At 34.0% G+C, this 26,305-nt stretch overlaps 8 protein-coding genes across 19 annotated transcripts in view; 5 read left to right on the forward strand and 3 right to left on the reverse strand.

Moving 5' to 3' along the window:
• The window catches only part of LOC123307349 (transcription factor AP-2-epsilon), a 249,269-nt gene extending 247,170 nt beyond the window's left edge, over positions 1–2,099 (forward strand). For all 9 annotated transcript variants that reach the window (XM_044889620.1, XM_044889623.1, XM_044889626.1 and 6 more), the window contains one exon: positions 1,130–2,099. In XM_044889620.1, coding sequence (XP_044745555.1) covers positions 1,130–1,866 — 737 coding nt within the window. In that variant the 3' untranslated portion in view covers positions 1,867–2,099. The remainder of the gene's footprint in view (positions 1–1,129) is intronic.
• A 2,000-nt stretch (positions 2,100–4,099) lies between these two features.
• Positions 4,100–10,178, forward strand: LOC123307328 (ethanolaminephosphotransferase 1-like). 2 transcript variants are annotated; one of them, XM_044889583.1, is made up of 7 exons: positions 4,100–4,489; positions 5,312–5,380; positions 6,983–7,175; positions 8,282–8,577; positions 8,634–8,942; positions 9,309–9,491; positions 9,551–10,178. In XM_044889583.1, the coding sequence occupies exons 1-7, from the start codon at positions 4,427–4,429 to the stop codon at positions 9,608–9,610; spliced, it is 1,173 nt and encodes a 390-aa protein (XP_044745518.1). In that variant the 5' UTR covers positions 4,100–4,426; the 3' UTR covers positions 9,611–10,178. The 2 variants fall into 2 exon arrangements, with proteins under 2 accessions (XP_044745518.1, XP_044745519.1); XM_044889584.1 differs by having other exon boundaries at positions 4,438–4,489; positions 5,312–5,393.
• A 456-nt stretch (positions 10,179–10,634) lies between these two features.
• Positions 10,635–12,115, forward strand: LOC123307329. The gene is made up of 2 exons (XM_044889585.1): positions 10,635–10,862; positions 11,262–12,115. Exon 2 carries the CDS (start codon positions 11,262–11,264, stop codon positions 11,973–11,975), a length of 714 nt encoding a protein of 237 aa, XP_044745520.1. The 5' UTR covers positions 10,635–10,862; the 3' UTR covers positions 11,976–12,115.
• A 116-nt stretch (positions 12,116–12,231) lies between these two features.
• Positions 12,232–12,753, reverse strand: LOC123307330 (coiled-coil-helix-coiled-coil-helix domain-containing protein 7). The gene is made up of 2 exons (XM_044889586.1): positions 12,547–12,753; positions 12,232–12,497 (listed from the first exon to the last, which is right to left on the reverse strand). Exons 1-2 carry the CDS (start codon positions 12,691–12,693, stop codon positions 12,372–12,374), a joined length of 273 nt encoding a protein of 90 aa, XP_044745521.1. The 5' UTR covers positions 12,694–12,753; the 3' UTR covers positions 12,232–12,371.
• Positions 12,754–12,956: 203 nt separating this feature from the next.
• LOC123306782 (DNA mismatch repair protein Mlh1) lies at positions 12,957–16,125 on the forward strand. Its single transcript, XM_044888924.1, has 9 exons — positions 12,957–13,229; positions 13,283–13,346; positions 13,394–13,593; positions 13,653–13,946; positions 14,010–14,143; positions 14,198–14,424; positions 14,487–14,854; positions 14,942–15,378; positions 15,589–16,125. The coding sequence occupies exons 1-9, from the start codon at positions 13,117–13,119 to the stop codon at positions 15,885–15,887; spliced, it is 2,136 nt and encodes a 711-aa protein (XP_044744859.1). The 5' UTR covers positions 12,957–13,116; the 3' UTR covers positions 15,888–16,125.
• A 248-nt stretch (positions 16,126–16,373) lies between these two features.
• On the reverse strand, positions 16,374–19,541 carry LOC123306783 (E3 ubiquitin-protein ligase synoviolin B). Its single transcript, XM_044888925.1, has 5 exons — positions 19,270–19,541; positions 19,120–19,212; positions 18,912–19,064; positions 17,823–18,851; positions 16,374–17,602 (listed from the first exon to the last, which is right to left on the reverse strand). Exons 1-5 carry the CDS (start codon positions 19,396–19,398, stop codon positions 17,192–17,194), a joined length of 1,815 nt encoding a protein of 604 aa, XP_044744860.1. The 5' UTR covers positions 19,399–19,541; the 3' UTR covers positions 16,374–17,191.
• A 106-nt stretch (positions 19,542–19,647) lies between these two features.
• Positions 19,648–26,230, forward strand: LOC123307773 (speedy protein 1-A). 3 transcript variants are annotated; one of them, XM_044890202.1, is made up of 6 exons: positions 19,648–19,789; positions 19,848–19,992; positions 20,049–20,076; positions 25,151–25,532; positions 25,589–25,682; positions 26,040–26,230. In XM_044890202.1, exons 1-4 carry the CDS (start codon positions 19,747–19,749, stop codon positions 25,346–25,348), a joined length of 414 nt encoding a protein of 137 aa, XP_044746137.1. In that variant the 5' UTR covers positions 19,648–19,746; the 3' UTR covers positions 25,349–25,532; positions 25,589–25,682; positions 26,040–26,230. The 3 variants fall into 3 exon arrangements, with proteins under 3 accessions (XP_044746137.1, XP_044746136.1, XP_044746135.1); XM_044890200.1 differs by lacking the exons at positions 19,648–19,789; positions 19,848–19,992; positions 20,049–20,076 and adding an exon at positions 23,778–24,723; XM_044890201.1 differs by lacking the exons at positions 25,151–25,532; positions 25,589–25,682; positions 26,040–26,230 and having other exon boundaries at positions 20,049–20,457.
• LOC123307772 (rho GTPase-activating protein gacN-like) lies at positions 20,426–23,665 on the reverse strand. The gene is made up of 8 exons (XM_044890199.1): positions 23,441–23,665; positions 23,187–23,381; positions 22,894–23,121; positions 22,693–22,842; positions 22,465–22,597; positions 22,260–22,410; positions 22,094–22,180; positions 20,426–21,992 (listed from the first exon to the last, which is right to left on the reverse strand). The coding sequence occupies exons 1-8, from the start codon at positions 23,549–23,551 to the stop codon at positions 20,513–20,515; spliced, it is 2,535 nt and encodes an 844-aa protein (XP_044746134.1). The 5' UTR covers positions 23,552–23,665; the 3' UTR covers positions 20,426–20,512.
• Positions 26,231–26,305: the final 75 nt, after the last annotated feature.

A 26,305-nucleotide genomic window follows, 5' to 3' on the forward strand; every position in this document is an offset into this window, starting at 1 on the left:
AAATATAGGTTTTCGAATACGCTGAATCTATTGCGAGTAATTTCGAAAGCTTATCTCACTTCGTTTAGATTTCCATCTTGGAAATGGCATTTTTCAAAAATTGCAAATTTCATTTGAGTATTCGTCAGGACCAAACGGTTGCGCCGAGATGGATGAAATCTTGAGATTCATTACTAGAAGAGTTGCTTCTTCACAATACGTATCACATTTCCATCTACGGTTACTTTTATCGAGAGATAAACGACTCGAAAGCTGACATTCGAAAAATCCTGAAAAAGATGGGACCAGTTAAAAATTCCTCAAGACCGAACGGTTGCGTCCAAATGGATGAAATTCTCAGATTTATTACTAGAAGAGTTGCTCTTTCAGAATATGTATCACATTTCCATCTACGGTTACTTTTATCGAGAGATAAACTACTCGAAAGCTGATCTTCGAGAAATCCTGAAAAAGATGGATTCAGTTAAAAATTCGTCAAGATCGAACGGTTGCACCTATATGGATGAAATTCCCAGATTTATTACTAGAAGAGTTGCCCTTTCGGAATATGTATAACATTCGGATCAATATAAGATGATTTTTCTGGAAGGTACGCGACTCTTATGTATCGAACCAATAGGGTTTCACGATACATTCAATCAGGTAAAATGACATAGTTCCCCTTCCTATTCTCGAATAACAATATTGTCTCCAACAGAGAAAAATACATTGTATAACTGGTACTTACAGCTGTCTCTGAAATGAGAGACCTAATTTAAAACACCTCATAGGGAGTAACTAAACAGATGTATGAAGTAACTCCCCTATTATATCGGATTCAGGAGTTACAACCTTCCCATTTGAATTATTTTCCGCCCTTCACGTTTCAAACCCGAAAAAATCGATTCAATGAGTTGCTAATCGAATCCTGAATTCATTTTTGAACGAATAGTAATAGGAGGGGCAGAATTTCACACACTCTCTCCGATTTTTAAACTAAGCTGGAACTTGCCGAAGTTTTTTAAATCTCCTGATGAATCCCAAATTCACATGGAGGTAATCAATAAATATTAAGGTTGCGGAGATTTTATAAACTGAACTATCATGAATTCCAACACTTCGAAATACTAAATACAAAATTTTGTTTCAGGCATGAAGGGTGGCAAAGAACACGGCGTAGGTTCTATGGTATCCCCTAGCGACGTATTCTGTTCAGTGCCAGGCCGTCTCTCACTGCTATCGTCAACCTCAAAGTACAAAGTCACTGTTGGAGAAGTGCAACGGCGTCTCTCCCCACCAGAGTGTCTAAACGCATCTCTTCTCGGCGGGGTTCTCCGACGGGCAAAAAGCAAGAATGGGGGAAGGATATTGAGGGAAAAATTGGAAAAAATCGGTCTAAATTTGCCAGCAGGACGGAGAAAAGCCGCGAACGTAACTCTGCTCACCTCGCTGGTGGAAGGAGAGGCCATCCACCTAGCCAGGGACTTCGGTTACGTATGCGAAACAGAATTTCCTTCGCGACAGGTCGCTGAGTATCTTCTCAGACAGCACGGCGAGACGCCGAGAAGAAAGGAACTTTTACAAGCCACCAAACAGATAACTAAGGAGCTGATGGATCTCCTCAACCAGGACAGATCGCCCCTGTGCAATACGCGGCCGCAAATCATCCTAGACCCTTCCATTCAGAGACATTTGACCCATTTCTCCCTCATTAGCCACGGCTTCGGCAGTCCGGCCATAGTTGCAGCCCTGACGGCCATTCAGAACTTTCTGAGTGAATCGTTGAAACATTTAGACAAAGTGTTCCCAAACCAAAACACACAACAAGGACAGCAAATGTTAGTGACGTCCACGTTAGATAAAGCTAAATTAGAAGACAAAAAGTGACCGTTCAGTAAATCTGTGTTTTTTGTGATCTGAAGATAACGCTGATTTGGATGCATTTTCAATGGCGTCGTCTAGTTTGTTTTTTGAGACTTTGTTAAGTATTTTATTGTATTGTTTTTTTATTGTAATTATTCTGATTGATATGAGATATATTTTTTTCAAACAGTGCCAATGCCGATCATGAACGTGTAAATAAAATTTGGGTATATAATAAAGAAACATTCCAAACAGTATTATTGATAATTAAATGAGTTTTTGAAAAAAACCTATTACCTCTGTGCCAATGTTCTATGAAATGGGGAATGGTAAGGAAAAAACAGAAAAAACTGCGTCTTGATGTGGAAATCATATATCCTCCAGCCCAAGAGCCAGATCGGAAATAAGAAGAGTAAAGCTTTCATCACGGTATTCATAAAACTCATAAATATATACAGGGGAAGTCTTTGAAACGAACAAATATTTTAACAGTAGATTCCTGAAGTCGAAAGAAACATTTTTTTCCTACACCATTTTTTCCGATTCGGCCCTTATAAGAAGATATAGCCATTTTAAGTTTTCATGATGAGCTATGCCGTCCCTGGAAAAGCAAGATTGCCTTCAGACATACACATAGACTCTATGCCTTCAGAATAACTAGCCAAATCTGTGACAATACTCATCTATGGATCTTTTCAACAGAGTTGAAAGCCAATTTTCCAAATTTCCACTCTTTAATTTTTGAACATCAAATTACTTGAAAGCGGCTAATTATACCAGAAAACATGAAGAATACTTTCATTCACAAAACATTCAAATATTCTTTAGATAACGACCATTTTATTTTCAAGAGTTGGTTTCTTAGAATTTCTGGTATTTTTATGGAAGGTAATGGTCATAAATGAGAAAACCGTTAATTTAATGCCATTGCCAATTCAAATCAGAAAAATTATACATTCATCGTTCAATTCTGCGATTTCTGAGCAAAAAATTGTTCGAATCTGGAAAAACCAACCGTTCTAAAAATAATTGCGCTTTTATAAATACAACTACTATACCAATAATTTCATCAGCTGAGTTTTGCAATTACCGGTTCGACTTTATATGAAATCGATAAGGCTGATACACGATAAAAATATGAAAAAAAGTTTGTATTGCGTATTACATATCTTGAAAACGGTTGATTTTTCCAGATTAGAAATTCGAAAAATTATTTTACTGTTATCAATCGAAAAAATTACCCGAGAAGAAATCTGAATAGTAGTGATCTATAAATTTTTCGACAAGTAGGCCATCTATTGCTGAATATTCAAACTATGAAATAAATTCAACTCCCAATGTAGAGAAATCTGTAACGGTATCACTTAATATAGAAATCTGTAAATGGTGTCCAAAGAGTTTCCTGTTTTACTCTTCTCCAGTATTTATGTTATTTCATAGATGGCGCTCTCCTATATGCCGTGTTGCCATTTGATCAATAAATTCCTTCTATCAAATAATAGTTAAATGCAAAATAATACTTCCAAGTAATTCATAAATTTTTCTGCTACTATATCGCAATCGTATATTTTCATAGAATTTCTATTGAGATGCAACGACCTCAGTCATACTAATTAACGGCACTTCTTATCATTCTTTTTATCAACTATTTTCTTGGCAGACTACCCATATCCGTTGAGTTATTGATTAGCGAAATTCTAATCGCTCGTGGTAGTTTATTTTAGTTCTAATAACACAACAGAAATAGCATTACCTAATCAAGTTGCCAATAAAACTCGGGTGATCGAATAAATTATCATGAATCAGGGAAATATAATTTGTGTTTAAATTAAGAGTTAATGAAATAACACGAATTCGACTTGAATAACATAAAGCTGATATCTCTATTTTGTTTACATTCCATCCCTGGAAATCAAAAAATGAATATTTTCAGTTCAATAAACAATGGTGTTTTTCAACCACTTTTTAAAACTACAAAACTATAAATACATTTCAAATTCAACATTAGAAAAAGGAGTATAACGGTTCGTCAGATAATAATTTTTTTCAGCTTATCAGGATTGACCCCACAGATTTAAACGCCTAACTAATTACATTTCTTCACACGTTATCACTAAAATTAATTAGTTTTTAGTTGTTCAGGACATACAAGAATTCTTTTCCCGGAGATAAATCGGATGATCGTGGGTCAGGGTTAATGCCACCGTTTCGATTAGTGAAATCGAGAGTTAGTTCCGACAACGTCGCACCATTGATCCTCACTTCATTCCCATCCTAGAGCATATAGCGCCAATCGGCACAGCTGCCGTCTCTATTTTGTGAATGATAATAGTATTTTTTGTGTAAATAAAAAAATAAAACCACTTGTGCGTTCGGGAAGGTGAATTAACGAAAATCCATCATTCATTACACGAAGTGTGAAATGGAAACTCTTGAACCCTTCGTATTCAGACTGTTTCAATAGTTATAACTGAAGAGAAGTAATTCCGGTTCATATAAATTATGATCTAAGTTGAATTATAATCGTATTGTAGTGAATAGAATAATTGTTGTGTAGATTTGATTGATAATAAACATTTTCAAAATGATTAATTTCGATTATGAGTACTTGGACAGTGAGCAGTTGGCTGGATTTGACAAATATAAGGTTAGTAAATCTGAGGAATCTAAATTTTCCACAGTTTTGAAATTCTGATTGAATAAATTGGTTTCATATTCCATTTTCTTAACTGATTCCAGAGGTTATCAATTTGATTTTATTCACAGCGAATATTATTTGAATTACTCATCTGCAAATATACAATTATCCTATATTTATTATTTCTTTATCGAAGGAATCATTACATAATGGGAGAACTTTTATAAGTTATTTCACTGACCAACACGTATTAGAAATACCGTCTCTAATGGGGTGAAAATTGAATAACACTACATCTACTTATGCGTCATCAAAGCAAAGGGTGTATATTTGATATGGAATAGAGGTAATCCAGCCCGGCAAATGTCCTAACGTAAAAAATGACTTGTTATGCGAGTTATTGCGTCCAAAACAAAACATGATCAGAGTTCGATATGTGAATTTTGTTTGGTTAGGATTCTGAACACAATGACTGACCCTGGTACTTACGAGGAATAACTTACGAGGGTCGGTCAAAATGAGCAAATTTATATTCGGAGGGAATTTGAGAAACAATAGAGTTATGGTTAATGGAAGTAAAAAAATTCCAAATTATTTATAATTGCCAGAAGTGTGAGAACTTTCTCAATCACGTCTTGTTTCAACTCGGTTGACCAATTTGGTCGCGTAGATTTAACTTACTTCTACAAGCCCCAACATAATCTACAATACAACCGGGAATACAACTTATAGTCTATTTGAAGCTTTGGTCAAACATATTTAATGCCATGAATTTATTCCCATAACCAAGAAAAATTAAGTTGTTTTTTTAAAATTCATTATTTGTTTCAGTACAACTGCAAGGATACAGGACTACTCAGTATATATGTAATGCACCCTTTTTGGAATTGGGTTGTCGAGGTATGTTCTTTAGGTATGTAAGTACTTAAGGTCGTGTCAAATATTGAGGAACTTGACCCGCGACAATGAAAATCCCTTCTTTACTTGACATCCCTTAGGTTTATCAAATTTGTATTCACGGTTCTCTAACTCAGAACTAGAAATCATATTGCAAAAACTTGTACTCACCAGGGAGCAACTTTGGATGAGTTTCCATGGTCTGCAACACAAACACACACGTATATTACACCTTTTGAAACATCGTGTACGCTTCTACTCGGTTCATCAACTCGATTGTATTTTAGATGAAATTGGGCCTAGTATATATCCAATTGAGGGTACAAAAATCTAAATTTGGCTATTCAATATGGATCAAAACTCACCTATATCGCAATCGATTTCAAGCCAATTTTTTCGGCAAGTTACCTTTGCGGTCAAAACCACAGAGTGGTTCACGTAATGTGTTTCATATCGTGATTTTGATCACAGATCGAATCAATCACATCATAGAAAATTATTTAAAAACTTCTTCGGGATATAAGCAGTGAAAAATATGGAAATCGACATAGAGTCGATTTCCAGGAAGGTATATTAATTATCTTGAAATGAATCAAATGCTTCTTATTTCTAAAATGAAGTTCAGTTTAGAGCTAGTTAACACTGCATAATTGGCTTTCAATCTAGAGCTCAACTAATCGCGGGTGCCTGGAGGATTTTCTTGTCCTCAAATCGAAGCTATACAACCATAGACTTATAAATAAGTCTATGTATACAACCTACTCCAGATTGTTCGACAAGAAAATAATCTACCCTACCGGTAGCTTACCGAAAGCAGCTATTAATTCGGAATGTGAGGAAGGGATATCGTCATGCAGTTAATCGTATTAGCCGATCTTGTGGTACTGTTGTAGCTCTTGTTCTTTCATCCCGATGGTTGCATTAGCTCATGATCGCACATGCGGACCACAAAAAATATCATACACCTACAAGAAATGAGTTTCTTGTATTTTTTTGTAATAATTAAGCCATGTGTGTTATGAGGACCACAATTTGTGTCCATTCGTGAACCTACGCCTTACTTCTCGCCACCATGATATACCTATGTGTACAAACAAATATTCAAATTTCAGCACCCTAACATAAGGTGATCTGTCAAAACCGTGTGCTGCTTCATAAATTTTCTTCATTAATTCAATAAAGAATTAGGTATCGAACAACATCGAATGAAATAGACACTATGAAAAATTTTGTCGACAAAAATTATCCGAAGTTACAAAAATAATTGGAGAAATGGATGTATTGATAGTATGTGCATACGCGAAAATAAAAAAATGTTAATGTATATTGCCATTCGTTTAATTACAGTGTTTATCATGATAAAAATAATATCCTGGCACATCCATGTTCAATGTATTTATCTATGGCATTTACCTGCAATTTTCAAGGTTAATTGAAAATTCATTACAGCTACAATTTCTCTATCTGCATTATAAAATTATCCGAAAATTTCCATTTGAAGTAATTAAAAGAAAAATAGTCTTAATGAATAAGTTTAAAGGTCAACATAAATAATGATGAGGGGCCAAATTAGATTGATAATACCCTGAAATTTTTTTTTTCCAGTTTTGCCCAAAAAAAGTAGCCCCAAACCTGTTGACATTTTCGGGCTTCGCTTTTACCGTTATAACGACGGTGATGTTCATGATAATGGACTACTATTTCTACGCCTCAGATGAGGAACATCCTGAATTTCCACCATTACCAAGATGGGCTTTCATGTTGGCTGCCATCTTCATATTTTTAGCGTACACACTTGGTAAGTATATACAAAAGCAGCGAAAAGCATCTCTTCTAGTGACAAATCTCGAAATTTCATCGAGCTCGATCAGCGATATCAGTCATTGTTTATTGTTTTGTGAGAATACCTACAATCATTTCCACATTTTTTGAAATAAGGATGAGTTGACACCAATCTTTCAAACGCGTGTTTGATGAACCTTCAGGTACGAGTGACGTCAATAAACAAATAATCTATCGCAACGATTGGAAAAGTAACGGCTACAAATATCAACCTAAATCCGGGATTACTCAGAAAAAAGATAACGCAATAGATCAAATAAGCTCTCATCTTCTACTCAATCATCATAGTATTCGATTCAATGACTCCATCAGTATCCAAGAAATACTACTACCATCTTTTCTCGGTTTTATCTCGAGAATCCGCTGCCACAAGTGAAAAGTCAGAATGTAGTGTTGAAACTTCATTAATAAGTTAACATGTCAGCATACTGTGAGATCAAGAGTTCAACCGAGATAACGCTTTTGAATCTGCTTCTCACATTGGAAAACACTACATAACTATACATTGACCTTTCTTCCAAATAACCAAATGAGCTTCCATAGCGCGCCTTCGAAAACATTTGTATAGTATACAGAGTGTTGAAAAACATTCACAGGATCAACGATACATGGTGTAAATGAATACTTTGTTTACAGTCCTTTAAAGATGGCATCTAGAAAGCCATTTTTAATTTTTTTCAAACCAGGAAACAGATGTTAAATTCAGCAGAAATTTCATGGGAGCAAGAGGGTAATCCAAAAATGTTGATGGTTTTCCCTCAGGTCCATCTTTATGGAGGTGTCTCTCAACAACGACTCACTTAATTCAAGTTTCAACTTTTTTCAAAGGACACTACGGATACTAGCTTTCAACAGCAGTTTCGATAACAAACACCCCAAGATGGAAAGTTTACCATTGGTGCTGAATAATACATATACTTTGATCAAAGTTCAATCTTTTAGAGAATTTTTGTTAGAGACTAGAGATTCCTGTCAAAATTCATTTTTAGATGTTTATGGCCCAATCTTGATTTTATTTGGCGCTTTAGTGTTTGGCAGACTGAAAACATCATCTCATTTCAGATGGAATTGATGGAAAACAAGCGAGGAAAACTGGTACCAGCGGACCACTGGGTGAACTTTTCGACCATGGTTTAGATTCATACTCTGCTGGTCTGATACCCTTAACAGTCTACTCCATTTTTGGAAGAGGAGATCTATACAGTTTAGGCGTATACCGATTTTATTTCATGATGTGCAACATTCTCTTGAACTTTTACTCGCCACATTTCGAGAAATATAATACTGGCCTATTGTTCCTACCATGGGGTTACGATTTTTCCATGTGGGGCACGATCATAGTGTTCGCAATTACAGGGGTATGTGGAAACGATAAAAAAATTTGAAATGGTAAATTACACAGTCGATTTTACAGGTTGTTGGTCACGAATTCTGGCAGTTCAGGCTGGAGAACGGTATCAAAACGGCGACAATTTTCGAATTGACCATTTACGGATCTGCACTTCTCACTAATGTACCCATAATAGCTTATAATATTTACAAATCATACAAGGAGAAAACTGGATATATGAGAACATTCAGCGAAGCCATAAGACCTCTTGTTCCAGTTACGATTTTGTTTGTAATTTGCACAATTTGGGTTTTATTATCGCCCACGCGTATATTAGAGAGGGACCCTCGCATGATATACCTCATCCTTGGAACCATCTTTTCAAACATTTGTGTAAGTCAAGTTCCTTCCTCATTTTGGATTTTCTAGATGTCCCTTGATTGTGACTAAATTGTTAGTGACGCAATGAAAGGGAGCCACCCCTGATATTTCTCATAGTACAATCTTTGTATAAGTTATCCTTATACAATGGCACAATTCAATAGAATGAATTCTCTTCTGACCTGAAAAATTCAAGTTGAACATTTCAAAAAAAGAAATGCAAAGACCTTTGAAATGAGGTGTCAATCGACCTCGTTTTCTATTCAAATTCTTGGGGTTGTGGCGCCCCCTCGTAGAGGGTTACGTTTTTGAGAATTTTGTTGTTGTTAATGTTTATTGAATTGCAATGTTTCAACTTTAATCAAATTTATCTTTCAGTGTCGACTCATTGTATCCCAAATGAGCAGTAGTAGATGCGATATCTTCAATTGGTTATTTATTCCCCTACTGCTTGTTGTCGTGTCTTCTCTTTTCGTCAAGATAGCATTTTTAGAACTTATATTGACCTACATACTGTGTGCTTTTGTCACTGCTGCTCACATTCATTACGGAACTTGTCTGGTAAGAATAATTTTTTAGGTAATCAATATATAAAGTTTTCATTTCTTATTTATTTCTAGGTTCGACAAATGTGCAGGCACTTTGATATCAACTGTTTCAGCATAAAGAATAAGAACTAATATATTTGCTACAAAACATCACTTTCAACTTTGATATAAGATGAATTTAGAGCTAGTAGTACCCAGTAACTGATTGTATTTTTTGTACATTTATACATAATTTACCCAACAAAACAGTAAATTTTATTTTATTGCATACTATTTCTGTGAAAAATTATATTTTACTCAAATTACGTAAAAGGTTGTATATATTTATTACAGTTTAAATTTCAACAGTTTTTGAAGGTATTCCAGAAATGTTTTTATATGTTACATGCATATTCATTTTCATATATTTGTGTAGAACAAGCCAAAGATTAATTCGATTTATGAACATCTTTTTTGATAAGCCTAATAATTGTAATATTTTGAAGTATTATCCATGAAGTGAATGTTAAGTGGCTGCAGTTGAGAGAGAAAACAAAATATTGTCATGCTTGATTATGAATCATTCAATTATGTTTGAATAAAAATTTTCAGAAGTGATCTGATTAAAATAATCAGTTGTGTAATAGCAATGTTGTCCAACCAAATTTTTTTTATTATGTAAGCCTGAATATGAAGTGTTGAAAATATAATTTACAACTTCCATATTATTATTTCTTAGACGGCAATCAGTAACGGAGTTTGGGGGATGGTCGGGCGACCGTATAGAGCGCGCGTCTAAATTCTCAGGGGCGCAATAAGGCTTTGTTTCAAACCTAGTAGGTAAACATATCAGGAAAGCCAGTAATTTCTCAGAAAAATCTTGTTCATCCAAATTGAAAGATATATGTCTCTAAATTCTACGACGACCTGACGTCGATATTTTCATATCACAAGCCAATTTTCAATCCTGATAAATTTTTCAACTATTGAAAGCAATACGAGAAAAAAGCAAAGAGTTGTTACTCTTAGGTAAATTCAACTAATTTTGCACAAAGTCTGAAATTTTTGAAAATATATAAGGTTGCGGCGAAATTGAGGGGAGAAAATTCTTGTACAGGGGGTCAGTGTTACTAAGGCCTGTCCTGGATTTTCATCATGAAAGGAAGTGAGGGTGAAATGAAAAGGAAATGAGAGCAGAGGGAATGAGGGGCAATGTGAGGAAATTAAAAGGTTGAGAGGGGAAATCAAAAGCGAAGTTACTCCATTGAACTCTAAAAGAACAATGAGTTGCTCATACGCATACGAAAAATAGGTTATGTACCTCGAATCGAAATAGGGGCGCTTTATATACGCTGTATGTGCATGAGAACGATAACTACGCTTGTATTCAATATAAAATACGAAGGTAAGTTGCCTAGTTGTCATTACATTGGCGTGTATTGAATGAAATCCTTACACATCAAGAAAAATAATCGAATCTGGTTCCCCACATATTACAAAAAATTCTTTAATTGTAATCTGCGATCCTATAACTCTTCATTTCGGGTCTTCCCCATCTCCGGTGAATCTAGAGTGGGTTTATACAGGCCCACTAAAAACTAAGAAAGGTCAGATGGCGTTCATGCGTCAACTATCTGCCCATTAAAATGGTCAATTTCTTAGTCATGGGACTCATGGGAGCTCTGAATGAACCCGGCATTAATTCTGATCTATTGAAAAAGTCGATTGATTTCATATTTCCAAACCGCAGCAAAAAAAAATTATTATTTTCCCGATTACCACATGAATAAAACTTTTTTTTCAGATGGATATATTTCAATGGTTTGAGAGCGAAAAAGGAATTGAAATTCCTCTCTATTTAAAGAATCTTCTTAAAGCATCAGGCTATGACAATAAACTTGTTTTGAGCAAAATATCGGATGACGATTTTGGAAAAATCGAGAAATTTGCTTCTACGAAACTGATAACAATTGCTTCTCCCCATGAGTACAGAGACTTTTATGGGCCTTATTTTGACAAATTCCCATCGGAATTTGAGATAGTAGATGGTCATAAAAATCTTATCCGTGAAATAAGAGAAATCCTAAAACAAGGCCAAATAAGGAAACATGATAAATGTACAATGACGGATGAAAATCTAGAAGACTGTTCTGAGAATGATTTAAGCTCAAACTTGAAAATGGAACCTATTGACATAGATGAAGAAAACTCTTTTATTAGCAGACAAACTAAACAATCATTAAAAGCAAAATATGAAATAGAGTTTATAACCGAAGATTATGATAGCGCATGGAACAGAATGCATTTCCAGACATCTTTGAATGCTGCAAATTATTTGATTTGCTACATTACCTGCTTCTGTGAAGAAAGAATAAAAGTTTCCAAGTTACCAAAGTCGAAAAACTGTAAGCCCAGATGGATCCTCTCCAATTTTTATGTGCACTTTGAAAAGAAACATATCAGAAAGATAAGCGAAAGAAAGCTAATTAGTGGTCATGACTTTAGCCATGAAAAATGAAAAATTTTATACTAGTTCTTCTTTTCATATTTTATCTTTTAAAATATTTTATATCGTAGCCCCTTAAGTGTATATATGTATATTAGTGTTTATTCACACAATCACATTTGTTCTTAGAAATAAAAATCTTTTTTTATCAATTCTTATATGCATGACCCCTGGAAAATGCTGTTATTGGATTAAACAAAAGTTTCTAAAATTACCTCCTGTTGATTTATAGTTTTATATGGTTGATGAACCTGAGAAAATCAAGTTGTAGATAGATCTAAAGTTACTTTTTTAATAATGCATGTATTTGACAATGACTTCAGAGTATTGAATTATAAATAATATTTTCAAACTGAAGAAGAAAAAACCAGTATTTTCAGAAGTAACATTCTTGAGTAAAATTCATTGTTAATCGGAGACAGAGTTGTCTCTGTTCAGTTTTTCAAAATATTCCTCCTTTATTCGATCTCGTTCCTCTACAGGAGGTAAATAAGGTTTTATGCCTTTACTCCTTCTTTCCATTTGCACAGAATGCTAAAATTCCAGCCATAAACAGTTAATTTTCAATTTAAAATTTCCTTACCCAGAAACTTTTGCAAACTTTATAGTTTTCAATTTGCAATGCACATTTTTCATAGTCAAAATTATTTTTGTGGAAACACTTATCTGTTAGTTCATGTTCTTTCAAACACGGATTATTTATATTTTGATCTCTCTTCAGTTTTTTCATTATAATTTATTAATTTAATGATTTTTTAATTTTAGGCACTAGAATTAGGTTAATGAGGGATCACAGATTACAGAGTGAGGTGAGGGATTTACATAGATTCAGAGACGTAGAAAATTTGTGAACGCAGCCCTCAGATCAATAAAAAACATTTTCTGAGACGCAACCAGAGATTTTTCTATATCTCTGGACGCAACCCAAGTGATCTGTGTAAAATCAAAGATTAACTTCTTCTTCTTTGGCGGGAAACTTAATTAAATGTCAGAGAAAAATAAATAACAGCGAATAATTCAAAATATTATCAATAAAAACATGACATGATTTTTCTTCTGAATTGAATAATGAATTAGTTTTATTGACCGGTTAACACTACATACGCCTAACTAAAATATTGATAGAACTAAAAAAACAACCAATCAGAAATCAATGGATTTACCACAAAATATAAGGAAATTAGATGAGGCAGTAATTAACAGAATTGCTGCCGGAGAAATTATCCAAAGACCTGCCAATGCCTTGAAGGAATTAATTGAAAATAGGTATAAGATTATCCATGTTATCCATAGTAACTAATATAACGTTGAATTTTTAGTTTAGATGCCAAATCAACTAATATTCAAATAACTGTTAAGAATGGGGGTCTCAAATTGTTGCAGGTTTGTAGAAAAAAAATTATGAAATATTTTTTCTAATGACCTTATAGATTCAGGATAATGGAACAGGTATTAGGAAAGATAATTTTGAAATAGTTTGTGAGCGTTTCACAACTTCCAAGCTGGAAAAATTTGAGGATCTTTCTTCTATTGCTACTTACGGCTTTCGAGGAGAAGCCTTAGCTAGTATAAGTCATATCGCTCACCTAAGTATTACTTCAAAAACTTCTAATGAAGTTTGTGCATATACGTAAGTATGTTTGTTATGTTTGCTTTTTGAAAAGACTATTTTGAATGAAATATGTGAAGCGCCTCCTATGTTGATGGCAAAATTCAAGAAAATCCAAAGCCAGTGGCTGGCAATCAAGGGACCATAATAACAGTGGAAGATTTATTTTATAATATGATTGTTCGGAAGAAAGCATTAAGGAGTCCTGCAGAGGAATACCAAAAAATATCTGAGGTTGTTAGTAAATATGCAATACATAATGCTAAAGTTAGTTTTTCTCTGAAAAAATCAGGAGAAAATAATGATATTCGTACTCCTCCAAATTCTAATACTGTTGAAAATATAAGAATTATCTACGGAAATTCAATTGCAAGGTGAGAATTGTGGTTTCATGATTATTGTAATATTCACCAGTATAAATAAGGAAAATGTTTTAGGGAGTTAATAGACTTTTCCTTAGAAAATGAACCTCTCAGTTTCAAAGCAAAAGGCTTTGTCACAAATGTGAATTATTCCAGTAAAAAAATTATATTTCTCCTGTTCATAAATCATAGACTGGTAGATTGTCAAAGTTAGTAAAAGTTCCTTTTATACTTTCTTATCTACTAAATCGTCTCATCTGCAGGTTTGAGAAAGTGCATAGATCAAGTTTACACAACTTATTTGCCAAAAAACTCACACCCATTTGTATATATGAGTCTAGAAATCAACCCAACTTATGTTGATGTTAATGTTCACCCAACAAAACATGAAGTTCACTTCTTAAACGAGGATCAAGTGATTGAAGCTGTAGTAACAGCTTTGGAAAGCAAACTTTTAGGTTCCAATAATTCTAGAGTGTTTTACACACAGGTACAATATAAAATATTTTTTGCACTAGCTTTCATGATGATTTTCTTTGAACCAAATTTCAGGCCAAACTTCCAGGCGTTCAAGTGGAGCCAGTTTTATTGAAAGACAAAGAAAAATCTCAGAATGAAAAATTGCATAAAACGATTAATCCAAAAGATTTAGTTCGGACAGATGCAAAAGAGCAAAAACTGGATAAATTCTTTGGTAGTCCTGTAATCAAAACAAACGAGGAGAAATCATCTAAAAAGGAACAAAATATTTCTCTTACAGAGGAACAGTATGAGATGGAACATGAAAATTTCATCAAAGCAGGGGAAGAATTCGAAAATAAGGTTTTGAACAAGACTGTTCAGAGTCAAGAAGAGAAATGTGATTCATTGAAGAGTACAGAAAATAAAAAAATTTTGACTTCTATATCTAAGATAAGCAGGTGAGCTCTTGAAAAAAGTTAATATAAAGATCATGTGGAAATTTTATTTTCAAAATAATCATTTGTACAGTTGTATTTCCGTTCAAGGTGTGCAACTGAACTCACCAGTGTATTAGAATTACGGAAATCCATAGAGGAAAACTGTCACAAATCGTTGAGAGAAACATTTGCCCAACATGTTTTCGTTGGAGTGGTGGATCCAAACAGAGCTCTCTTGCAACACAATACCAAATTGTACCTGTGTGATACCAAAAAAATCTTAAGGGAGCTATTGTATCAGTTCGTCATTTACAATTTTCAGAACCTTGGCAGTATCAATCTCTCTGAAAAAATCTCAATCCAAGAGCTGGCTCTCATAGCCCTGGATCTGCCAGAAACAAATTGGACCCCTGAAGACGGGCCAAAAGAAGAATTGGCTCAGAGGGTTGCGGAGATATTGATAGATCATAGTGAGATGTTAGGGGACTACTTTTCAATGGAAATTGATAAAAGTGGTAATCTGTGCTCTGTGCCATTGCTTCTAGGTAAAAAATATCGATAAAAGTCATCTTTACATTTCCACAAAGTAATCATTTCGAAATTTATTTTATCCCACCTCACTTGAAACCTGTCTGATGCAAAACAGGAAACAGAAAAAAATTATTTTGCAGTTATTATCCAGAGTGCTTCACACAGTGTTTATGAAACACCCTGTATATTTTTATGGTTTATGAATCAATTCAGTTTGTTTTCAGATAATTATTTTCCCAGTATGACCGATCTCCCGATGTATATAATTCGCCTTGCAACAGAAGTCAATTGGGATTCAGAAAAGGATTGTTTCGATACATTCGCTAGAGAAACCGCAAGATACTATGCCATAATAACATTAGATACGAAATTCGAGTCTAACGATTGGCAGTGGGTTGTTCAACAAGTGGTTTATCCAGCCATCAAAGATTTTTTTATTCCTCCTAAAGAATTCACAGAAAATGCTGCAATTTTAGAAATTGCTAATTTGCCCAGCCTGTACAAAGTCTTTGAGAGATGTTGAATATGTTTCAATCCATTAATTGGATATCAAATGTTACATTCAGAATAATATATAGTTTATTATTTTCTATTTGGATCAGATATACCAGTTTGCCGGTAGGTCTAGGTCTAGGTGTTGATACACCTGTTTGTTAGATACATTTTTTTTAATGCAACTCATTGAATTGGAAAAACATGTAGATTTATTAAAACTGATTAAAATGAAGAACAAAATAAGAAAACCTATAGAAAACTCTTCTTGAAAAAAAAATGCTGTAAAAAATTATAAAAATTTACTAAATACCTTGTGTTGGGTTGTTTGTGTCAAAAACACAAAGATCCAAGACCTAAAATATGTCCTTTACAGGGCGTTACTGTTTCACCATCGAGATATAATCTAGCCAAAAAGGGCAGACATTCAGATACCATTCAAATTGCATAATAAAATCTGATCAAAAATGTGTTTTTTTGACTAAACAAATCCATAATTCATTCAGAAAAAATCAACTTAATAAATTTCTTTATATTTACAAGTCGTAAGTTGAGAAATGTACATTTTCAAAATGAAGAAACAATATGGACGTCCATAACACACCATAAGTAGCAACAATAAATAATATGCAGTACAAAACATCAATCTACAATAATTGCGATGAAAGTAATTGATTGTATCATATAAAATTAGTTCAAATTTCCACAAAAGTCCATCTGCTATTTGGCAGGGGACAAAAACTCTTAAGGAATATTTAAAATTGCAAATAAGGAATGAATGACATTCTATAAGAATTTCTCAGAATTCCGATAGAAGAAATTTATTTTATATCTAGAAAGATGAAGTACTTACTTGGTTCAAAATGAGATGAAGAAAATTTCAATTGTACTCAGCTTTCTTCTAAATTTATTACCAATAAAATTGCAATGGTCTAGAAGTTGTCCCAAATTATTTTAATGTGAATGAATGGAAAGCCGTCATAGAATGTAATACTGCAAAAAACTCGTCTTTTGAAGTTCTCCACAATACACTAGAAAGAATCATTCTGAACTTAGCTTTGATTGGTTTCAGAAACATTTCTAGCGTACTCTTACACTTCAACTGGATTATATGATTTTGATAAATGTTGTTTTTCAAATGTCCAGAAGGTAATTATCATCTGAGAAACTATTCAATTAAAAACAGGAAACAGAAACATAGGAATGAATAAATCTATTGAGGTTTTTCTTTAGAGGAGAAATGATGTATGATTGTGAACAAAAATAGTTTTTGCTTTCCGTTTCCGAGACCCCAAGTCGCCATAAGAATACATTAAAAATGCAAAATGAAATATACTAATCCTGCTGACTCGAAGTTTGTTGAAACTTTTTCAGTCTTCTTTGTCTTATTTCATCTTCTGGAGATAGCACAGTGGTTGCATCGTCTGTTACAGAAGAAGTTTCTAAATTTGTTCCTAAATTAGTTTTAACAGTTAAATTAGATGTTACTTCCAATCCCTCCCCCTGTGCATCGTAAGATGTTGAAAGGGTTTCAGTCTTGGGATTGATTACAGAAGGGTTTTCTTTACTTGTGGATGGTTTCGGTGAACTGTTAGTCGGAATATTTTCTGTTGGAACAGATGTCGCTGAATTGGATGCTGCAGGATTAACTGTTGCAGCAGGCCTGCCCGGTTGAGGGAAAACCCCTGAAAGTGTTGCAGCAGCTGTATATTGTTGCATCATCACCACTGCTGCATCCAACATCACCTGGGATATGTAAATGAATTGAAGTGAAGTAACAACTGATCTTATGGAAGCGATTGTAAAATGTCAATTTTGAAATTCTGTTTTCTGGCCAACTCAAGTCATTTTGCAGTCTGAAGGAATAACATGCTGGCCAAGCAAATTTCATTTGAACATTATATTTTGCATGTGCGTATACAAACGATAAAGAAATATGGAAAAATAAAAGCATATTGTTTCTAACCTGAATGTTCCTCAGGCACTGAATTCTGGCCTCAACATTAGCCCTTTCGTTTCCTTCCATCTGCTGGAGTTCTTCCTCGCTCAAATGTTGAAGGTTCTGAGGAGGCATAGGGGGCGGGGCCATGAATGGAAAGAGGGGGAAGGGCGGCAACGGAAATGACGGAATATTTATTGGGGGCGGAGCGTTCGGAGGGGCTCCGTTCTGTGCTGGGGGCACTGGGGTGGGAGCTCCGTTCTGGACATTTTGGTTCTGATTGAACATTTGAAATGGGTTCGGACCGGCATTTTGATTCTGATTGAATATTTGAAAGGGGTTTGGTCCAGCGAAAGCGTTGAAAAATTGATTAGGTTGGTTTGCAGGCATAGGGCGTGGTCTTGGTTCCGGTCTGTCATTGTTTGGGCTTCGTAGGATGTTCAAACGACAAGTAGGACAGGTTTGTTGCCTTTGAAACCAAGATCTGAGGCAAGAAGTATGGAAAATATGATTGCAAGGAAGTTTTTTCGATGCTGTCGTCATTTCTTCCCTACAAATAATACAAACATTGTCTGCAGCAGCTAGTTCTTCTGGGGTTGCATCTGGGTATAGTGTGTTCATATTGTGGATAGCACGGCGTGAAAGGATAACATCACTTAGTGCCTTCTTGAAATTTCTCAGAGTGTAATACATTGGTCTGAATGCAAATAACGGAAGGGTATAAATCCTAACCATAATTGTAACAAAGGCAACGTATAAAAGCACTTTGATGAAACCCATAACCAACTCTGTATATAATAAAAATACAGCCTTATTATCCCATGGGGCTTCACTATTCAAATCTACTGAATGAAGAGCATACTTTATGGCTATGTTGAAGACTATAGTAAGAAGAATTGCATACTCAAAGCCAAATACTAACTGCACAGATGCTCCTTTTGAAACAGTAGATAAGTATGCATGACGAATGAAGTGGAGATCTAAAGATCCTAACAAAAGTAACAAAGAAAGAACCCTTATGTGGAACAACCAGCTTATAACTGGACTCCTCTCCATCTAAAAAGTAAACAATCAATCAGTTCTTAATTCCTAACATAATGAATAAGGAGAACTCACATAATCTACTCTGTCCTCTGCAAGCCAGTGAAAACTTTTCAGAAATAATAACAAAGTGAAAAGAGCTACGAATTTGGGATTAAAATCGTCCCTGAAGACTGTAAAAGCAAGGCAGGTCTCTGTAATTGCATACCAAGAACGTTCCATCAAATGCTGAAAAGAATAAATATAAGAAATAAAGATATGAAAACCAATAGCATTAATCTACCTCAAATTCAGCTGTTCGTAACTGTCCGAAAAATATTCTTCTTATTATCTTTCCAGCAATAAGTACACAGATGAAAGCTTGAATATAAATTACCTAAAAAATTATTGTTATGAATCCTAATGTTATTTTCTGAGGTAGGATTTCACTTACTGCCATACTAGGATTGGACTTAGTTATATACACAACAGAGGGATAGAATTGTTTCTTCTGATAATATGCATTTGCGATAACAATCACAGTCAGCGTCAAGCTCAAAAGAGAAATTCCGAGGGACCTCATTTTGGCGAGTATTTTGACTTTATTTTTCCCTGAAACTAATAGTTACAATATGCACACTGATAATTTTCTACGTGTATTTCATCCTTGGGAAATCAAAATATGAATTGTTTTGAGAATGTCAAAGTCAAAGCTGATGAAGAAGAATGCGCTCTGGTGGCGATTTTCCTAATCAAATCTCGTGGACACTTTTGATTGGTCTTTTTGAATTTTCACGAAAGCATATTTTCCTGAACGCATAGAGAATAATTTTCCTGAAATAATTTTCACTTCTTTTTGGAGAGCTTTCCCATCAATACAAATATCGTCTATGAATTAGAAAATTAAATAAGATCCTCCTGAATAACAAAAATGAATTTAAGAAAACACGTTAGATGTTTCTTCAAATTAATATGTGAATATAAATCAAGAAATTATATCGTCAATAGTTATTGAATATGTGGCTTTTCCAGGTAAACCTCGCATTAGAGAATTTTTAAACATGGATCCCTGTAATGCAATTGTGGATAAGTATTTATTGATAGGGGTTTTCATATATTTCATTAGAGCTCATTTCGAAGCTAAAGACTACACAACTAGAAATTTTTATATCGCTCTGTAAGTTTTATTACAATTTTCCGAATTTAATGTTTCTTATAAACCTTTAATTTCAGATATTTGTGCCATGAAATACACGAAGAGGTAGATTTTTTTAAATATAGAATAATGAAAAATTGTCTTGGTGACTGTATTGAAAACCTTCAATGCGTTCAAAGATTCAACTCAGATCGTATACAATTACTGAAAAAAATCAACTTTCATGTTCAGTTCAGAAAAGAACATTGTGAATTAATTTTTTCAAGATTTCCGCATGCGATGTGGAAAAGAAACAGGACAAAAGAACATTCTGGGGTTATTATTGATGAAAATACAGCATGTCATACTTGTTCTCTACCTTTCAATCCATGTTGAGAGCTTAAAAAAAATAAATATAACTGCCAGTTCAAACTGGCTTTCTTTGAAGGTGTTGATAATTCGATTAAATCTCAAATTATTCCTATTAAAATATATTTCCATTCAAAATTACAATAAAAAATCAATAGAACATATAAAAAAAGACTTATATTATTTTGAGCAACTAGTATTCCATGGGTTTTGGAGTAAAAACTTTAAGAGGTGTGCTTCTATCAAGATGTGGAGTTCTGCACAACCTCTTTGGAGATCTTGTTATTAAAGATTTTTTTATCACTGGACTTCGACGAGGGGTATATTTAATTGGAGATAATAGACCTTTATCAATATTCACTGAGCATTCGTTCTCAGGTGGGGTAGTGTTCATCCTTCTATTTCTTTGTGCTTCAACAAGCTGTCTAACAGCTTGCAACTTCTGTTTTTGTGACAAGTTTAATCTGTTCCTTCTAGGTGATGAATTTTTCCTCACCACTTTTTTCTCATCTGCCTTCAAGCTCTTAACCCTTTGCGCTAATTTTACATCTGATTGTCTCACACTGCCAATTTTATAAGTAGTTTTTACTTTTGTATTAGATTTGACAGACCTATCGCTCAAATTAGAATTATCAGAATCGACCATGTTATCAAATAATTTTGCTTTTGCAAGAACCATTCCAGCATTTTGACTTCTCAATTTGGCAACTGAAGGTCTACTGTTAGGTGGTTCAACATCTGAGCAAGGAGTTTTCAAGGATGAAAAATATTTCTCTGCACTGGTCCAAGGGTCTGATGTCGGCGTATTAGTGGAAATTGCAGAATGAAAAGATTGTTTACCAGGTGTATCCATAGATGTCGTTGAAATATTTTTATTTACAGATGAACGTAGAACTCTGTCGGATACATTTAGGGTTGGTGTATTTGTGATTCCCGTTTCACTCTGGACACTGTTACTGGCCGATTGGGTAGAACTAGCTCTACGACGTCTCAAATTGACACGTGGGATTGTTATTGCTTCATTGCTCACATGCCAAGACTGATTCCTCAACAGTTTACCATTCTGTCGTTCTAATTCTCTTGATCTTCGTTTCAGGGTGCCTATCTTACGAGCACTGGGAGATCTAATCACAATGTGGTCAGAACTACGTCTTATTTTCAACTCCCTACTCAGCCGTCTCGCCAGATGATCTGTTGTAGGACTCAGATGTTCTGCTTGAACTAAAGTTTGTTCATATGCTGTCTGGACATTTTTCACCCGATCATTGTCACTATCACAGTTCCTTGGTTCAGCATCCATTTTTGACTGCACATTATCCATTTCCAATGAGATTCTCCTCTCAATTTCAGAAACTCTATTTTTGATTTGCTCATATTCCACTTTAGAAACTTTGACGAAACCATCATCAGAATTTTCATCAATCTTTATGTCTCTCAAATCATGATCACTTTTGGAAGACTGTGCATTGAGTTGATGCTGAGAACCTCCGTATGAATTACGTTTTTTATTTCTTCGAAAGGCAGCCACGCTGCTGACAGCTGACCACCGCCTTTCTATGATCGATCTAGGCCCTAGACTGCTTCTACTAGATCTAACATTTTCTTCATTCTCTGCTTTCGAAGACTTGGAGGATTTGTTTTTCGTGTACCACTGCGTTTTCTTTTCCTTTCCCCTAAAGTAGTGAAAAAAGATTGTCTGAACATTGTTTCCTCAATTTGAGAAATTTCATAAGAAATTAGATGTGATAAATCAATATAAATCAAACAAGCTTACTTTGGATTTTCGCTAATGGGAGTTGATATAGGTGCAAATGGCATCTTCAGTATTTTTCCTTCAGGAAGTTTGCTTATAACCTCTTTTCTAGAATAGATGCAAGTTTCCTTATTAGATATACTGGCCAAGGATGCAGTATAACTATTGAAAAAAACAAAAAACTTACTTTTTCTTGTTGGATAAGCCAAGCGATTCTATTTTTCTTTTCTTCACACTCCTACTTATAGAAGGAGTCAAAAGGAGATCTGGTGTTACAATAGTCGGTGACATGTCCTCAGACCTATTCCCAACCATTTTTCTGAGACCATTGAACATTCCTATGATTGAGTTTTATAAATTCAATTCATTCTACATCAAAATTTACCACTTACTTGTCAAGGATCCACTACGCCTTTTTTTCTTTTTCTCAACAACATTTTCCTCGTTCACTGCATTTGAGTCTGCTACTTGATCTATTATATAATTTGGTATGATCCCCACTTTATTAGCATTTTCAATGAGGAGCTTTTAAAAACAGAGATATTGTTAAAGATATGAGGCTTTGATTTCGAATTGAAAGTATGAAAAAATTTTAGAGACGTTTAATTCTCAATAATTACCTGAACTAGTTCGCAAATTTTTTTGATTTTATGCTGGGCGGTGTAGGATTTATCTTGAAGAAACGGAATAATATTTGGTCCAATAACAATGGCTAGATTCAAGGCACTCATTTTATTATGTGTAGAACGCTTTGCAATGGCATTAAAGAACTGAAACAATACTCAATAATTCTAATTTTTCATAGCACCATTAGAACTCACCCTAAGAAGATATGCCAGTGTGTTAAGGTTTTCCTGAGGAAGTAGAAGACAAAGTAAAAGAACAGCTTCTAACTTTTCTTTTTCCAGTATTGTACACCTCAAAAAATAATCATGAAATGTAGTTGGTATTAGAGGTTCTGGTAGTTCTCTCAGGAACGTCTTCAATATACCAGCCACATCAATAACATGATAATCATCCTCTATTTTACATCCGGCATTCAATGACAACTAAAACAAGTTAATTTTCTGTAAAGAAAGATTACCACCATATAGATGAACTAAGGTTCCATTACTTTGATCTCATTTTGTCTTGATTTCGATCCTTCCTTTCTGAATAATCCTTCAGTGTCAACTTTCTTTAAAATGAAGGAACACAATTGGTGAACAACGGTAGGAACCAGGAGTTGTTGGCCATCACTCAAAGTTACTACTTGTGTTGGCAGCAAGCTGAGTTCAATTTTAAAACATTTTGATGTCTTTCTCGTTTCCTGAAATATTAAAGAGCAATGTTTAAATATGTAAATACTTATATTTTCAAAATCATAACCTGTGCATTGGGTTTCGATTTCTTTCTTCGGAATTTCACCCCAATCCGACGCAAATCCTGAATGGCAATTTCTTTAATTTCATCTTTTTTGTGTACATCATTCATAAACATCTTCAAAAATCACGTAACTAAACATTTGATGAATTATTTATTTATTGGGGCAACCACATCTTTCTGTCATTTTTTTGAAAGTTGTTGATTAGCATACGAGTATGGAGTCATTTGCGCATGGATTGCTACTAGAATTTTCATTTCATTGGCCAGAATCAAGGAGGGAAGATTGAAATGTAACCGTTTTTCTTATCATTGTGTTATCAGTACAGAGCGGTTTCCTGTAATATTTTTTTTACCCTTTTGTGAAACCTATTGAGAAATTAATAGTTCGTTATGAAGACCGATGTCAATATTTAAGATATCCATAATATTCGACAATTTTTTTTTAAATACTAAGGCAATAATTTTTATGATGAAAAATTTCTTTATATCACGATTAGGAAAAGAATTTAAAGTCATCAATGATTTGGATAACATGAAATATTTTCAAATATGAAAAAAAAAACACTTACCACCTTTACAAATTTGTATTTTGCATGGGGCGCATCCACCATTAGGTTATTTATGTCCACCATTTAGAATGATTTGAGAAAGAAAATTATCAAGATTGGGGATATTTTTAAGATCGAAGATTCGGGGAATATTCTGCATTCAAGCTTATCCTGAAATGACTATATCATATGTATTTTATCTCTAAATAAAGAATTCATCAGTCTGGGATGAGGAAGTTTATTTATTTATAGTAATTTATCGTGAAGATATTGTATTTGCCCAATGTTTCAAGATGAGAAATCAAAAAGCATTCCAGGAGGTCTTCTCCCTATTGTCTAATAAAAGATAAGTGTATCCTAGCTATGTTTAGTCGATATCGATCATACAATACTTATATCAAACGCGCAAACCAACCAAATAGAATGTCCATTTTGTGTTTGGGACCAAAATCTTCTGGAAAAACTCATCTGCTTAAAAAACTTCAGACTGAAAGCAATGTGGACAATACATCAACCTCTGTTCCAACGATCGGTACAAATATGTACACCATTAAACATAATGATTACATTATGCAAGTGAGAGAAGTCGGAGGATCTATGGCTCCTTTATGGCATAAATATTTTGGTGGAATTTCCATAATTATTTATGTTATAGATGCATCCAATTTATGCCAGATATCTGCAGCAGGAGTACTTTTTTATTCATTACTTACTGATCCTGCTCTTCTACGTTGCAAGGTATTTCAAGCTTTTAAACTTTCGATGTAGGTTGTACACACACACGATTATCGAGCTGGAAGGAATTTTGAGTTGCTTTGAATTTTTAGCGTTTTTTCTAATGCTCGATTCCAAATAAGGATCATTGTTACTTCAATTATCAAAAATACATGCTATATCCAATATAGTCTCTCCAAATAAACAAAATTGATTAAATTGCAAAAACAAGAATTAGAAAGATATTGAAGGAAACGTAATATGATTTCGAATACTATTTTATAGTGATATTTTCCGTATTTTATTAGTTGACAAAAGCTAAAATGGATTCTAGAAGTGCAATTGCTTGATAATCGCAGTTTTGTATTTATATATAGGTATCGCGCTTTAAAATTGTAAAATCGTTGGAAAAGTGTGAAAGTTTCTAGCTTTATTCTCAACCAATTTTCAGATCCTTCTGATTCTATCCAAGTCAGATGCAAGCTATCGTCAAATGAGAAACGAGGCCCTCTTGATGCTTCAAATGAAGCGGTTGCAGAAGGAGATAAGACAAAAAGTAACAATTATGGTTGCCAGTGCCATAACAGGGGAAGGAAGAGAAGAAATTTTAAACTGGATGAAGAAACAGTCCATTACACACTTTCACTGAAGATTACTCAAGCGTTGGATTACTTTCATTCAAACAATACCAGACTTTTTTGTCCCTTTTCATCCAAAATCAATAACTATTTCATGGTCTATTGGTTTTTCATTGCTATAAAATACATCTCACAATTTTAATGGTGCATAAGTTTCAAGAGTAATCTTCAGGAATTAGCAGTAAAATGTCTCAAGTAAGACGGTGCGAATGTTATATGGTGTTATGTTTAATATTTTTCATTTATTCCAGATTACCTTAGTTTGTCTTTGTTTGTGTATATTTGTTAGCTTAGCAACATGTCATCCTCTACCCCAGGATTTAGAAGAGGCGGCGACAAGTGATGGTGAGTATTCAAATTATTTAATTCTTAGAATAAATTTCATGTGATCAGGAAAAAATTGATTTTTTATTAGTATTGCTGAAAAGTTTGTCCCCAATTATTACTTGAGGATATATCGGGTAGATTGGTTTTTGCGCATATATCATCTCAACAAATATCTTCAGGAATAAATCATCTGCATATAATTAAGTTAATATTAAACATATTTTGCGCTTTTTTACCTTGATGCCTAATCAAAATAAAAGGTTGGAAAAGTATATTTGTATTAAGCTTTGTTGCAACTCCATAAAACAATAATTAGATATATAATTAATATGAAATTCGGAAATTTCTAAGAACAAAAAAATTTTTTTTCTTCAGATCATCATGGTAGAGTTCAAATGAAAATATTCAGAGGTCCTACAGAACACGATGGCCACCATCATTTTGCTCCTTGGGGTTACTGGGTCAAACAACCTGCTGATCATCATCACTGAAATAATTATTAAGCCAAAGACAAATTATGTATAAGTGATTAATTACTGTTTTTATGTTACAATAAAACATTTAATTTTAAACAATTACGAGTTTTTTTTCACTAAAACTATCCACGTTGGTTCTGCCTAAATACGGATAGTACCGTGGAT

This window comes from Coccinella septempunctata, chromosome 2, assembly GCF_907165205.1.
Source record: "Coccinella septempunctata chromosome 2, icCocSept1.1, whole genome shotgun sequence".
NCBI lineage: Eukaryota > Metazoa > Arthropoda > Insecta > Coleoptera > Coccinellidae > Coccinella > Coccinella septempunctata.